Source organism: Coenobita brevimanus, chromosome 76 (assembly GCF_032717465.1).
Source record: "Coenobita brevimanus isolate Jiangsu-jjx chromosome 76, ASM3271746v2, whole genome shotgun sequence".
NCBI classification, from domain to species: domain Eukaryota; kingdom Metazoa; phylum Arthropoda; class Malacostraca; order Decapoda; family Coenobitidae; genus Coenobita; species Coenobita brevimanus.
Genome location: NC_137029.1, coordinates 31,831,896 through 31,848,181, shown reverse-complemented (window position 1 = coordinate 31,848,181; position 16,286 = coordinate 31,831,896). Strand labels below are relative to the sequence as shown.

General features: G+C 39.3%; 1 protein-coding gene across 1 annotated transcript; it reads left to right on the top strand.

The window, feature by feature from the left end:
- Positions 1-8,091: 8,091 nt before the first annotated feature.
- LOC145408213 (trypsin-1-like) lies at positions 8,092-16,039 on the top strand. Its single transcript, XM_080278970.1, has 6 exons — positions 8,092-8,230; positions 11,664-11,772; positions 12,861-13,024; positions 13,728-13,858; positions 14,788-14,895; positions 15,654-16,039. Exons 1-6 carry the CDS (start codon positions 8,092-8,094, stop codon positions 15,876-15,878), a joined length of 876 nt encoding a protein of 291 aa, XP_080135096.1. The 3' UTR covers positions 15,879-16,039.
- The last annotated feature ends 247 nt before the right edge of the window (positions 16,040-16,286 follow it).

The following is a 16,286-nucleotide window of genomic DNA, read 5'->3' as shown; positions in this document are numbered from 1 at the left end:
TAATTCGAGGAGAATCGTTTTTGTAAGTATAAAACCAGTACGGATTGCCAAGACTCGAGGAGTATCTACAATTTTTTTTTTTTCAATAATTTCTAGCAAATATATTAACATCACGTATCACCACAGCATTTATACTCCCTCACTTCATTATCACACCCCTTTTGTATGAAGTTCGTAGCTACAGAATTATTATTATTATTTTTTTTTGAACAGCTTAAGTCATTGCTGGAACCGTATAACTTTCAGTCATTTAATACGCCTTGGTAAGACTTCTTTTTCTTGTAGCTGCAAAAACTTAGATACTATCATGTATTAAATGGTGAAAGGATTAATATGTATCCTAGTGTCACGAAGGAAAACCTTTTATTTTGGGTCTATAAGGATAATTTTTTTTTTTCTGCAACGAAATTTCATTCTGGTTCTAAAGGAACTAATTTAATTTTGGCTTCTGAAGGATACAGTTTTTTTTTTTTTCAATGGACGCGGCTTAATATTTTGGTGTTAAAGGAAATGAATTTTAATTTTGGCTTTTAAAGGATGCATTTTTTTTTCTAATGAAGGACACGGATTTTTATTTTGGTTGCTGTTTCACTACATGTAACTAAATTCAGTCAATCTAGTTCTCTTTCATTACCATTCCTCCCTAACTTGCTCACCTAATCCCTAATTCACCCACCTCACCACAGTAACTGACTCGCATGTTCTTCACTTCTCCTAACTTATCCTAAGTCATCTAACTCCTAACTCAGCGCAGCCTACAAACTTACGCTGACCTTAATCCACTAAAGTTACCCAAATTTATCCTACCTCATTCTAACCTACCCAAAGTTACTCTACTTCACCTTTCTCTCTCTCTCTCTCTCTCTCTCTGATTTACTCTACCTCAGTCAAATCTACTCAAAGTTTCTCTCTCTCTCTCTCTCTCCTAAACCTAGTCACTCAAGATCGTAATTCCAGGAAACCAAAGAAGTAATAGTTAGATGAAAAATAAGTAAATAAATTATAACTGAATAACTCCCAGCTGTAAATACCTGTAAATAAACATAACCTAGAATACATGACGATTTTATTTTGTGTGTTTTTTTTCATACTTTTGTGTTTTTGTAAATTGTAAAAAAAAATCATTAATAAATTTATGTGAAGATCTGGGATTTTTTTTCCTGCAAGACTTTTACTATGTGTAGCCTACGTGTTTTAATCTATTTAGGTATACTGATGTACAGTAAATAGATATAAACAGATACACAGTTATTGAAGGGCAAAAAGGTAGTCCGCCACGCAGTGAAGTAGAGAGAGAGAGAGAGAGAGAGAGAGAGAGAGACAGACAGACAGACAGACAGACAGACGGACAGACAGAGAGAGAGAGACAGAGAGAGAGAGACAGAGAGACAGACAGACAGACAGAGACAGAGAGACAGACAGATTCAGTTATATATACTGTATATATATATATATATATATATATATATATATATATATATATATATATATATATATATATATATATATATATTAGATAGACAGACATAGATATCGGTTCAAATCTCAACCTTTACGGACATACACTCAAAGAACACCTTATGGGTTATGAGGAGACCATTTTCGTCAATAGAGTCATCAGTATCTGTAACCCCTGTTTATCTAGTTTTATTTTTTTATTTTTTTAGCCACACAGTCACCTGAAATTTCTGTGGTAAGTCCCCGTATATTGAGTGTGTGTGTGTGTGTGTGTGTGTGTGTGTGTGTGTGTGTGTGTGTGTGTGTGTGTGTGTGTGTGTGTGTGTGTGTGTGTGTGTGTGTGTGCGCGCGCGCGCGCGCTATTAACCTAAAAGAACTGTATGATTAAATGATTATCCTTGAATCTCTGAGCTTGGAGTTATGTGCATGTGAATTGAAAGAATTTTGTGTGGGGGGCGGGGAGGGGGCAACAAGTGTGTGGGACATGTAAGAGCGGCACAGGTGTGAGCACAGCGTTGATTACAGGTGTGGTGCCGGGCAGGTCTATCCAACTACCATCAAACCTACCTAAATATTATCAAAAAGTTATTACATTTACGTTCATTTTTTTTTTTTTTGGACAATTTCTGTTTTTATCATCTTCACCATTAGCATAACTTCATCATCATCATCATCATTATAATCATCATAATCATCATCACCATCACTAATCATTATCGTTATCTTTATCGTCATCGGTACCATCATTGCTATCATCATATTATCATCTTTTTTTAAATCGTCACCATCATCATCATTAACCATTATCACCATCATATCGTTATCATTATCATCATCGGTATCATCATTGCTGTCACCATCACCATTATCTTTTTTTAAATCATCGTCATCACCATATCATCATCATCATCATCATCATCATCATAATTGTTCTTTAACACTGTCGTCATACCCGTTATTACTCTTTATATAATTATCGTTATCATCACTGCCACTAATGTCCTCATTATCTTTTTTACCATTATCATCTGCGCTGGAATGTCATTATTCTTGCTACCTCCAGACGATTTTAGCCTGCGTTCAATAAAAACCCCTTTAGTACGAGGAGCGTTTTTCAGCTAAATAAAATCCCCTGGAACAGCAAGAGTAAACCTAAATAAAATTAATAAATAAAAAGAAACCAAATCGAAGCCATGCATATACAGTATATATAATATTACCTTGACCCACTAACGGTCGGGGCAACTCTAGTACCGGATATGTTAGCGTATTCCAACTAAGGCCAGATTATTTTATGTTGAATGAGCCAGTCACAGGGGCCTCACATCATCATCATCATCATCATCATCATCATCATCATCATCATCATCGTCATCCCCCAACTCATGTTACTGCTAAACTTAACAAGCTTCATCATCATCATCATCATCATCATTATTTCTCCTCATCGTCTTAATTCTCCTTTTTCTTCCTTCTCTCCTCCCCCGCCACTGTCCACAACACCACATAAACAAACATTAAGTTCATTCATTGGTCAGCTGACGTCATCAGCCAACTCGTCTCAACCCTGTGTAAGAATGACTGGCTTCCCCTTTAATTCTGTAATTTTTTTTTCACCTACCTCGTTTCTACGGTGCTTTCGAAATTCTCTTACCGTTAAGGGAAATTCTTAAAAAATAGAAATAAACAATAATGGTGGTGGCGATGATGATGATGGGATATTCTTTAAAAATATCACGATACGGGAACAACAAAAGAACAGTGACAACGATGATGACTGATGATAACGATGATGATGATGATGATGATGGTGCATGAATTTTAAACAATCTCACCTTTTTTGTTGTATAAGTGCTCTGTATACCTTTTACAGCAATAAGTATTTCAATCCAAATGGCCACAATCATCATCATCATCATCATCACGACTTTCTCCTTAGTTCCTGTCACCCGCTGAGCCAATGTAAACACGCTATATATCTCCCCCCCCCTACTCCCAAAGAAAGAGAGAGAGAGAGAGAGAGAGAGAGAGAGAGAGAGAGAGAGAGAGAGAGAGAGAGAGAGAATAGGCCACGAAAACAAATCAAGGTTAAGACAAGGATAGCAAGAAGACCCATGATGACAGTAAGAGGACGCAACAAAAGATCGCATTCTAATTGGCCTTGGAGAATCCCTAGCACCCTTTCCATGGCGACTTATTTTCTTTATACACCTCGGTATCAATATTCTCGTGTGTCATGAATGCAAACCACGTCTATTAAAACGATATAAACAACATGCAAGAGGTCTTTAAAGCCTTTTCCTTAGCGATTTAGTCTGCAACCTCTTCACTGCGATGACTCGGTTTTCTCTCCATCTCGAAGTCTCTCAAGCTGAATAAGGTCGTGTGGAAATAGGAAAAAAAAATCATAATACAGAATATGTCATCGTGTTATAAAGTTTCTACAGACACACCTGGAATTATAGATTTATTTATTAATGTATTTATTTTACTATGCAAGCAACGCCGTATCCAAAGTTCCGACCAATAGGGATGGCGATTTCCCCTCGATTCTTTTTTTTTTTTCTTTTCCTTCTATTTTTTTTTACTGTCCCAAAATAAATGAGCTATGTTTAAGCTGCATATTTGAAAGATAAAGTGACGTGTCAAGAGATAAATGTGTGTGTGTGTGTGTGTGTGTGTGTGTGTGTGTGTGTGTGTGTGTGTGTGTGTGTGTGTGTGTGTGTGTGTGTGTGTGTGTGTGTGTATTTGTTTTGTGTGTGTAATGTATGTTGTGTGCACGTACGTATACATGCAGGTATTTATGTTTGCGTGCTTGCGTGCGGGTGTATGTATGTACATATTTATGTTGTGTGTGTGTGTGTGTGTGTGTGTGTGTGTGTGTGTGTGTGTGTGTGTGTGTGTGTGTGTGTGTGTGTGTGTGTGTGTGTGTGTGTGTGTGTGTGTGTGTGTGTGTGTGTGTGTGTGTGTGTGTGTGTGTGTGTGTGTGTGTGTGTGTGTGTGTGTGTGTGTGTGTGTGCGCGCTCGTTCAAATCTAGTCACATGCAAGAGAAGCAGAATAACGCTTTAAAAATGATCCTTACCACTGATGACTCTAAGGACGAAATTTGCTTGACGAATACCATTAAAATAACTAATTCGTCCAGAAAAGAGTTTTAAAAGACAAGGATATTACGGAGTCAGCATATTTATCTACGTCGCAAGGTGGAAGGTATATGAGAGCAGGGCGTGCTTAGTTTTTCCTACCACAAAAATGGATAAACTTCACTAGCTCAATGTCACCGTCGTCATCATCGTTAACTTTTGTCATCATCATCATCATCATCATCATCATCATCATCATTATCATCATCATCATCACTATCGTTATCACAATTTATCATCGACATCGTTACCATCATCATCATCATCATCATCATCACCACCACCACCACCACAGTTAAATTTATCATCATCATCATCATCATCATCATCATCATCATCATCTTATCTGAGTTAGAGACAATATAGGTAGCTATGCACTTAGCCGGGTGTACATGTGTAGGTGTGTGCGTTTAGGTGTGTGCGTTTAGGTGTAGGCTACTGTGCATCGGTACGCTTAATGGGGAGTACATTTTTGGGTTTGAGGTGTACATGTGTGCGTTTACCAGGGCGTACATGGATGGGTTTTGGTTTACATGTGTGCGTTTACTAGGTGTATATACCTGCGTTTAGGTGTACATGTGTGCGTTCACTCGGGTGTATATGAATGCGTTTAGATGTACATGTGTACGTTTACCAAGTTGTACATGCGTGCGTTTAGGTGTACACGTGTGCACCTCCGAGGGGTGTACACTGAGCAATTAACTCTTTCTGTATGATGACACCTTAAGAGTATGGCGATACTGGAAGGATTTGTCTAACAGAATACAACAGTAAGAAGTAATAAGCAAAATAAATCACTTAGGAAAAGGTGTTAGGGGGCTTACATAACCGACAAGTATGTGAATCATTGTATTTAACCTGTATGAGTGGTCCAGTTCCCTCAGACGAAAAATAAAGTGACTATAACCCCTTAAATATGGAGACGTGTGTGCTGTCTGGCTCCACTGTTAATATTTCAATTCTCACGCCAAGGTGTTTTAACATTAATGGCGACCGGAGAGGATGTTTGGCCAGCTTTATGTACGTGTTTGTGAGGGTTTGTGTAGATCTGTGGTGTGTATGTGTGTGTAAGTGTAAGTGTGCTGGGGTGGGCGTGTGCGTAGGTCTTGTGTATGTGTATATATATGTGACAATTAAGGTGAATATGAAGGTACTCGTATGTGTGAACCTTTGTGGTGGTGTACATATGTATGTGTGTGTATGGTGATGTGTATGTATCTATGTACGTGTCGGTGAATGCATATGTGTACTGATATGGTACTGTGTAGTTATGTAAGTAGGTTAAATGTCATGTGGAGGTAAGTACGTATGAGTGTGCGCGCTTCAAATGTGCACATGTGGGAGTGCCTGCGTGTGTACAGTTGAGAAGGGGGAGAGCACAGGTGAGGGCGTATTCATTAGTGGCTCTCTAACCACAGGGCAGCTTACACACACACTCGCGTACCACCACCTTCTCTCTCCACCCTTAACACCAGGGTAAGACAAAACACAACCTAACCTAAACATAAGCAGATCTAACCTAACCTAACCAATATGAAACTTAACCTAGCCTACCAAACCTTGTCGTACTAAAATCTAAAACAAGCCAATACCTATCGTCTCTCTGATCACATTCTCCCTCAACCATCACCATGGAAAGAAAAAAACAATCTAACCAAACCTATCCCAATCTAACCCAGCCAAAATGATGCCTAACCCACCCTGCCACAGCCTAACCTTCTCATCAAAATCTACCTTAAACCAATACCTCTCGTCTCCTATCCTATCACCTTCTCCACCCACTACGACAACGGTAAGAATACTCAAGAAGGGAAAAGTGCCACAATACATATAAAATCATCTCAAGGTGTCAAAAATGAAAACGAAGGAAAAACGGAGGAGTCATATGAGTAACTTAATGAAAAAATAGAAGGAAAGACAGTGAAGGTATGTCATAACAGAAAAGAGTACTGTCAGAGGCTATCCATGAGAAACAGTGACTACAGAATATAAAGGACTAACGTATAGGAATATTAACTGTCGATGAATAAGACACCACAAAATACAAGCAGGAAAGATTAAACCAAGAAGAAAAATGTGAGGCAACAAAGTTTAAAAAAAAAATCAATACAGAATAAGAACACGTCAAAAAAAAAAAAAATAATAATAATAATAATAACAAAAAGACGAGTTCAGAATATTAAACAAGTGTCAATATACAAAAAAAAAGAAAAAGACGTGTCAGACTAGAAACTGTCCACGAAAACCTACGCCAGTATGGAAAGTGATTAAATATAGAAGTAAAAAAAAAAAGTGGTGTCAGAAAACACCAAAATAAAGGTTGTCACAGAACAGAATACTGCCAAGAAAAGTGTTGGAATATACAATTGCCAAAAAAAAAATAAATAAATAAATAAAAAGAGGAAGAACTGGCGTCGAATCAGAATAATCCAAGAAAAGGTATTAACACAAAATTCTATTAGACTACAATATTCCATGATAGGGTAGATCGTAGATGTGACACTGCAAAAATGTTCCAGAAGAGAGGCATCACACGAAGAAAGAAGAGGGGCGTCACATGAGGAAAATAATAATCATAAAATAATAAGGAGGCTTAAAAGTGGGAATCAGAAAGTTTTTAGTAAATAGAAGCTGGCTGACCACAAAATGCCAAAATGTGTCATAAGAGAAAATAAATGAATAAGAAATGCACCAACAGAATACCTCCAAAAAGGTGTAAAATTATATAAGCCATGAAACTGGGATGCCAGGACAGTGAGAGGGACGTTGAAAGGAAAAGAATCATTTTCATAAGAGACAAGGGGTTTTAAAATTAGAAAAAAAAAATTGTCAGAAAAACAGTATAGAAATAAGGGTGTCAGAAGAGAAACTAAATGGAAATCAGAAGAAAAAAAATGTCAAAATTGATTATAAGAAATCATCATCGTCAACATGATGATAATTATTAATTATTATTATCATTATTATTATTATTATTATTATTATGACGACGACGACGACGATGATGACGATTATTATTAGGTTTTATTATTATTATTATTATTATTATTATTATTATTACTATTGTTATTATCATTATTATTATTAGTATTAGTATTAGTATTAATATTATTAATAATTAGTTTTATTATTATTACTACTACTTCTATTACTAGTACTGCTACCACTACTACCACTACTGCCACTATCATCATCCTCATCATCATCATCATCATGTTCGTATTTTTAGTTAGCTCTTTTTCCGGGCCACCACTTACGGGAATAAGGCGTCTGGAAATAGATAGATAGATAGATAGATAGACAGATAGATAGACAGATAGACAGACAGATAAATAGATAGACAGACAGATAGACAAATCATCATCATCACCACTATTGCTATCCTCAACGTCAACCATCCCTACCAACAACAACAACAACAACAATAATCATTACGGTAATTTGAAGCATCTAAAAAACCACCCTCATACCCCTTTCCCCCCCAGAGAGATGTGGGTGTGGGCGGCAGTGCTGGTGGTGTGGGCGGGGGGTGTGGGGGTGGGGACGGAACCCCTCCCCGTCCACTCACTCACCCGCAAGGACCTGGCACGCCCGCACAGGATTGTGGGTGGAGATCCGGTCAAAAAAGGTGACTAAGAGTTTTGGATTTGCACGATCGTCTGTGTGTGTGTGTGTGTGTGTGTGTGTGTGTGTGTGTGTGTGTGTGTATGTGTGTGTGTGTGTGTGTGTGTGTGTGTGTGTGTGTGTGTGTGTGTGTGTTCGTTACAGTCTCAGAGGAGGCAATGCTCTCCCGACGCCAATAAAACTGTTGATTTATTCCTGCATCTCAAAATCTAATCAATTCTTACTTTAACTAGTGTCCATATACAGTATTCATCAGTTTTAAGTGAAATCCGATTTTATTATTATTATTTTTTTAGATATTTTGCCCATAGACAGACAGACAAACACACGGACGAATACATAACCACATCCAATTTCGTTGGTGGAAGTAAAAAAAGGAATGAAGTGAAATTAATAATTTAATCAGCTTTCCTTTTCTACTCGTTGAGTAGTGACATCGCTTACCATGATGCAGAAGGAAGCAGTGTAAACAAAGCAGATTTTTTACTAGAAAGCAGTGTAAACAAAGAATTTTCACCATCATTATCATTATCGTTATTAATTAATCATTCCTTATTACTGGAGTGTGTAGGATTAAAAAAATCGGGAAAAAAGGAAAGTAAAAAGCGAAGTTCTGATTCTTAATACAAAATAATATAGCAATTAACAAGTTATAAAAATCGAAAATACTTGTGTCCAACAGTTTCTAAGTAAAGATCAAAATTATCAAAATCGCTCGTTAACCCCTTACATCTGGCGACAAATTTTTGGTTTATTCTTACTACATCCAGCCTATTATTATTATTATTATTATTATTATTATTCTGAGTCAACGTTTATGAAGGTTTTATTTAAGTCCTCAAGCTCAAAAAGTCTCTACAAACCTGAATAAAAGACAACAGGAATAAAATACAGAATTCGTTGTTGGACAGATGTGGCTAAAGGCTTATGGCGCGTAAAATGAACCCTCATTTGACTCCAGTAAACAAACATGGCCGCCGCAGCGTGACGTCATGAGGCAGGTGTTGCTAGCGGATCTTTCAGCTGGGGTGACATCTCTTTTAGTGGTGATGGCGTCATTTTTTGTTTAATAACCAAGCTAAACTCACAACTCAGTACAGCCATCTCCATAAATCAAGACTTATCTACGATCAGTGAATGGAGACAAAACAACCTTGTCTCATTTAATGCTAGTAAAACTAAATACAAACAATTTACTAACAGACTGGTATTGCCAGATTCGTATATTACCTTCAGTGCTACAAATATTCCCATCTCCAAAAATATTGAAATTCTCGGCGTCTCACTAACAATGCCTGTTACAGATATTTTATGAACAGAGAACACCAGTAATCTGGTGTATGGATTAGTTTTCTTATTAATTTGCTTTTCCTTCCCCTGTTCTGATATTTAAAAAAATAAAATAAATAAATAAACACATACACACAGATCCACGCCTGTCCGCGCACACATATATACCCAAACGCGCGAGCGCGTGAGCGTCTCACACACACACACACACACACACACACACACACACACACACACACACACACACACAAAACACCCATTATGTGATTTTTTCCGCCTCAGCGCCCCCCCCCCCCAATACCTGTACATAGCCTAAACACACACACTTGTGACTTGTTACATATATTAATAACCTCTCACTTTTCTGAATGAGTGGGCATATCTCACCCAGAATGTGAATAGTCTCTCTCTCTCTCTCTCTCTCTCACACACACACACACACACACACACACACACACACACACACACACACACTTGTGACATTATTAATGATTATAAATAGAGAGATAAAACACATAGGCCACAGATTTACATGACTGTACATAAATACATAAACAACCACATATACTACATAATTAACATCCTCGTAAATATACTGTACATGAACATACAATCATATATACATACATTACATACATACATACATACACATACCCTACAACCAGCTGCAATGATGCGTGTTCAGCCAACCTATAACACGACTCATAAAACACACAAAGCGATAAGGCTGCCGTAAATAAAGCCAGGTTGAGCACGTATTATCGATGGCTGCGCACGTACGGTCAAAAATGTATCTGCGCATTCCACGTGAGAGAGAGAGAGAGAGAGAGAGAGAGAGAGAGAGAGAGAGAGAGAGAGAGAGAGAGAGAGAGAGAGAGAGAGAGAAACACTACAATCTATGAATACTACAAAATGTTCGCTGGTCCTACCCTACACTATAGCCAGTTTGTCTTTATCTGACGGAACTGGGCCACTTCCAATACTTGAATACTAAATCGTGGTTGCTAAGAAACTCGATGGGCCTTAATTATGAGGTAGGAACGAGGCTCTTTAATCACAAGTCAATATAAGCCCTCCAATACACCTGGTCATCAACTGAGCTGAATAGGGTTAGAAGTCTTTGTCAGGTTGGAATGAATGCGCTATAGGAGTTCTGTTTTTATATATACCCGCGAATCACATATTTTTTCCTTTATAAGAACTGTTCACTATATGCCAGTTTACGTGGAAGTAGACTCATCTTCTAAAGGACATCACGAGCACTGATCATTTGTTACCATTTTAGGACGTCATTCGATCACTCCCATTCTATACTTTTCTGATCGTCTGTACAAAGGCGAAAGATAGAAGGGTAAAGTGCTCGTGGTTGACTAAAAAAAAAAGATAAAAATAATTAAAATGCAAAAATAAAACTTCCACCTCAGTACTTAAGCATACAAAGAGTCTAGGCATCTCTAACTAAAATTACGTTGACCCCAGCTAACATTTGTTCGAATTTCTTGACATGGGACGACTTTTGCATTTTACAACTCAGATAGATGTACATATGATCCAGGACCATGGAGAGGCGGATAAATGAATAACTAGACAAACTGACAAAGATAAAAATAAAATAAATCTAATACGCTTAGCTGTGTCTACGTAAATAAGATACAAAACAAGATAAAGAAAAATTACACTCGATCCTAATTCCGTAAATATTTCTCCTTTCATATAATCTGCTATTTTCTACGGCTGACTGATCAATTTCACTCCACGTCAGATCCCGTGGCTAATATGAAGTGTGGTGATGTGAGGTGTGTGTAAGGTGAAGCAGTATGAAGTGTAGCTGCGTAAGGTGTGGTGGTGTGAGGTTAACTAGTGTGAGGTGAGGTGAGTGAGGTGTGACTAAGGTGTGACTGTGAGATATAGCTGTGTAGGGTGTGTTAGTGTGAGATATGGCTGTGCAAGGTGGGGTAGTGTGCTGTTCACCAGTGTGCGGTGTGGTAGGTGATGGTCAGGTGTGGTAGTGTGATTCCGTGAGATGTAGCAGTGTTGAGGTGTGGTGTGTCGAGGGCATGAGGTGTGGCAGTGTGAAAAGTAAGATGGCCAGCATTTTTCAAACTCTTCTTAAGACCTATCATTTTTTTTTTTTATTTCTCCTACAGGTCAGCTACCATGGCAAGTCTCCCTGCAAATAAACGGTCGTCACTTCTGCGGTGGCACCCTCATCAGCCCCACCATCGTTGCAACAGCTGCTCACTGTACCAAGCTAGAGTAAGTAATGCACATACGCACATGCATTTACACCCAAACTCAACTATATGCGCGCGCGCTCACACACACACACACACACACACACACACACACACACACACACACACAAAGGCGTTATTTATATTTTGGCTCTGATTACCAAATCTAACTTAAATCCAGTCCCAGTGATTTCTCTGTCCTCTACATAAAACTCACTACCACTGAGAGTGAAATTGGCCACACAATCACTCACACATCAGTCAAGCTCACGGAATCCAGCCCCATTCAAAACCTGAGTCCTCCCTAACCAAAATTAATCTACCATATACCTCAACTAAGCCAACCCAGCCGATTTTAAGCCCTACCAACCCCACCTTAACCTGGCCTACACCAACCCAACCCAACCCCACCCAACCTACATAAACCCTTCACTACGCTGACGTATTATCCTTTCTAATAAGCTAACCATTGGACAATTTTATCACAATTAGGTTGAATTTGCATCTAAGAACAGGTTAATAAAAGTTACATATATTCTCTCCTAATACAAAAATTTTCCGTAAAGTGGTATATAAATAAAAAAATGGACTGGCTATGACAAAAAAGTCCTCGAATTGAAGGGGTTAACCTAAGCAAATCTTCCCTAACTCAGGCTAACCTAACTTAACCTAGATCGTTCCTCCATCTGACCGAACTCGACCTACCGTATATAATTCCTCCGCCTGACCTAACTTAACCTAGATCGTTCCTACATCTGACCTAATTTGACCTAGATCGCTCACCCATCTGACCTAACTTAACCTAGATCGTGCCTCCATTTGACCTAACTTAACCTAGATCGTTCCTCCATCTGACCTAATTTGACCTAGATCGTTCCTCCATCCGACCTAACTTAACCTAGATCTTTCCTCCATCTGACCTAATTTGACCTAGATCGCTCCTCCATCTGACCTAACTTAACCTAGATCGTTCCTCCATCTGACCTAACTTGACCTAGATCTTTCCTCCATCTGACCTAATTTGACCTAGATCGTTCCTCCATCTGACCTAACTTAACCTAGATCGTTCCTCCATCTGACCTAACTTGACCTAGATCGTTCCTCCGTCAGCCTCAATTCGGTGCGTATCGTGACGGGGGCGTGGGACCTGAAGGAGCAGTGCAGGACATACCGGATTGCCAAAGCGGTGGTGAATGACTACGACACCAGCACCTTCGTCAGGGACATTGCCTTGTTGCAGATGGGAGATATGGTGGGGGACGCGCAGACCAGAGGTGAGAGGAAATTACACACACACACACACACACACACACACACACACACACACACACACACACACACACACACACACACAGTCACATATCCATCCATACATACATAAATACAGACACGCTGTACATGCGAATACATGCATACATAATAGAGAGAGAGAGAGAGAGAGAGAGAGAGAGAGAGAGAAACTGTCCATTATTATTACCGTATTTCAAGTCCAATAAAGTCAGATCTGCTCCTGTTCATTAAGGTCCAGTATAACCTAACAACCATACCAAAACAAGCAAACAAAACCTAATATAACAACCAAACATAACGTAGCAAACCAAACAAAACAAAACCTTACCTATCCAAACTTTACGCAGGCTAATCTAATCTACCCGAAATTACGCTATCCAATCCACCCTAACACTACGAAACCTACCCAAACAAAGCCATATCTAACCCAATTTAATCTAACCTAACAACCATACCAAACCTACCCTAAACTAACGTAATCTAACCCAGCCTACGTAATCTACCTAAACCAAGCCTTACCTAACCCAATTTAATTTAATCTAACAACCATACCAAACCTACCCTAAACTAACGTAATTTCATCAAGCCTTACCTAATCCAACCCAGCCTAATCAAGCCTTACCTATGCCAACCCAGCCTAACCAAGCCTTACCTATCCCAACCCTACCTAACCCACTCCCTCCTCAGACCTGCCCAGCGGTGTACCTGTATCCCTGGAGACCCGTGCTGAGCGAGGTGCCGGCGAGAGGTGTACCATATCGGGGTGGGGGAGGGTGAAGCAGGGGTCAGCACTACCACACATACTAAGGGCTGCTGATGTGAGTGTTTTAGGTCATATGTGCACATGAGAGAAGGTGGGTATGAGGGTTGGGATGATGATGATGATGATGATGATAGTTTGCATGAATGAGTAGGGGATGATGATGATAGTCTGTATGAAAGAGTGGGGGGGAAAATGGGAATGATGACTGGGATGACGATGATGATAGTTTGCATGAAGGGTAGGGCTGAAAGGGAGAAGGTGAAATTAGGGCTAGGATGGTGATGATTCGCATGAAGGACGGAGGGAATAAGGGTTGGGATAATGATGATGACGATGATGATGATGATGATGACGATGATGATGATGATGATGATGATGCCACCGCTAGGGTACTGTGTGTCCATCGCATTTTCTGAGATGGGGAACTAAGTCCATAGCTAGTATTCACGTCGGTAATGGGGGTTCCCTGTACTGCATGGTAATCCTTCTTGCTTTTTCCTGCCGGCTTCGGATGGAGGGATTGATAGGTGAGGCTGGGGAGCTTTCCTTCTTTTCTACCAGAGTTTTTGACTCATAGACTATTTACTTAAGTTACAGCCGACCCTAAAACAAACAGCCTCGAAAGGGCCTACATGTTGCCGTTTGCCCTCCTTTGTACCTATTCAGTATCACTCTTTCTGCAATGGCGCGTCAAAAATCAAGCGAATATTATTTATGCAATCAATATCGATACTACAAAGGCAAATCTCACACAACAGCAGTATGGCGTAGTAAGCAAAATAAATCGCTACGCAAGAGGTGCTACAAAGCGTCATTATCGGCAAGTATAGGCCTGCGAGTCACAAAGGAGATAAAATATGATTATCTGTAAATCCGATAATGCGGTAGTGATGATAAAGAGGTTATGCAGTAGCCTATGTTTGCATAATGGGTGCTTTCTCTCTGTCTCTCTCTCTAATACTGCACTCTATCCCCCCTCCACAGGTTGTACTACGGAGTGACGCGGAGTGCACGCAGATGTTCAAGTATCACTCTTATACCATCTACCCCTCCAACCTATGCGCTGGAGGGGAATCGAGGGACGCCTGTCAGGTAAGATAAGGTGTAGTTAGTTAGGAAGGTACCGTTAGTTAAGGTATGGTTAGTTAAGAAAGTATAGTTAGTTAAGAAGGTATCGTTAGTGAAGGTGTAGTTAGTTGCACGAATCAAATATCACACCCAAAGGAATGCAATATATGGACGGAAGGATCCAATGCTGGCAGAGAATTATGGGTGAATTTTAGTGGCTGAACAATCAAATATATAACTCTCCTCCCACTTTCGTCAGAAGAAATTTACAACTCACGAACTATAATGAAAACCCTGTCTCCGCTAGTACGTTTTTTCTGATGGTTCGATTTTTCCAGTATGTATTCGTCAAACTCTGGGAATATACGTGTGTCTCCTCTGTGCACAAATCACCAGCAGATAGATAATATTTACTGATGTCACTCCGAAACGTCTATTAATCAAGCGAATTAGGGGAGACGAGAGAGAAGTGAACGAACTTTTGCAACAGACTCAGCAACTGTGGTTAATATAGCAGGCTTAACTTTGCGAAGATACCTAACCTATTACAGGTCAATTGATGGTCGTGTATAGTTTACCTGTACGAAGGATATAACTAGTAATCAAGGAGACTCTTTCCTTCCTGAAATTCAAAAAAACAGAAGTTAGCTTTCAAGTTGTGGGAGTGGCCCAATTCCATCAAATAAAACCAAACTGAACCATAATTTTGTTAATTCTCTCTCTCTCTCTCTCTCTCTCTCTCTCTCTCTCTCTCTCTCTCTCTCTCTCTCTCTCTCTCTCAGGGGGACTCCGGCGGCCCTCTAGTATGCTGCAAGAACTCTACCTCTGAGGTGGGTTCGTGTCGACTTGCGGGCATCACCTCCTGGGGCATTGGCTGCGCTACACCTGGCCTGCCCGGGGTGTATACGGAGGTGGCACATTACGTGGACTGGATTAAGAAGGCGGCGAAGAAGGAGTTTGGGGAGGAGGACGCGAGATCATTGACGTTTTATGATGAGGAGGAATAAAAAGAATAAAAAAAAATGGGGAGGCGGAGCAAAAAGGATTATAATAAAGCAGAGAAGTAAAAAATAAAAAAATAAAAGGAGATAATAAGGGATGAATATTAATGAACAAGGGAGCACATATTTGGTAAAACAGGGCTTGAGGTTACTGAATTCTACGCGGAGGAAAAGGTGAAAAATAATATGACAAAGTGTGAAGCAACAACTCAGTTAAATTGCTACATCCGCAGAGAAGCAAAACGATAACAACAAGAACAACAACAACAATAATAATAATAATAATAAGTTAATAATAACAATAATAATAATAATAATAATAATAATAATAATAACAACAACAACAACAACAACAATCTATAGGCGCTTTATTCGCTTTTTTGGTTAGTTCTTTTTACGGGGTGGGGCACTAAC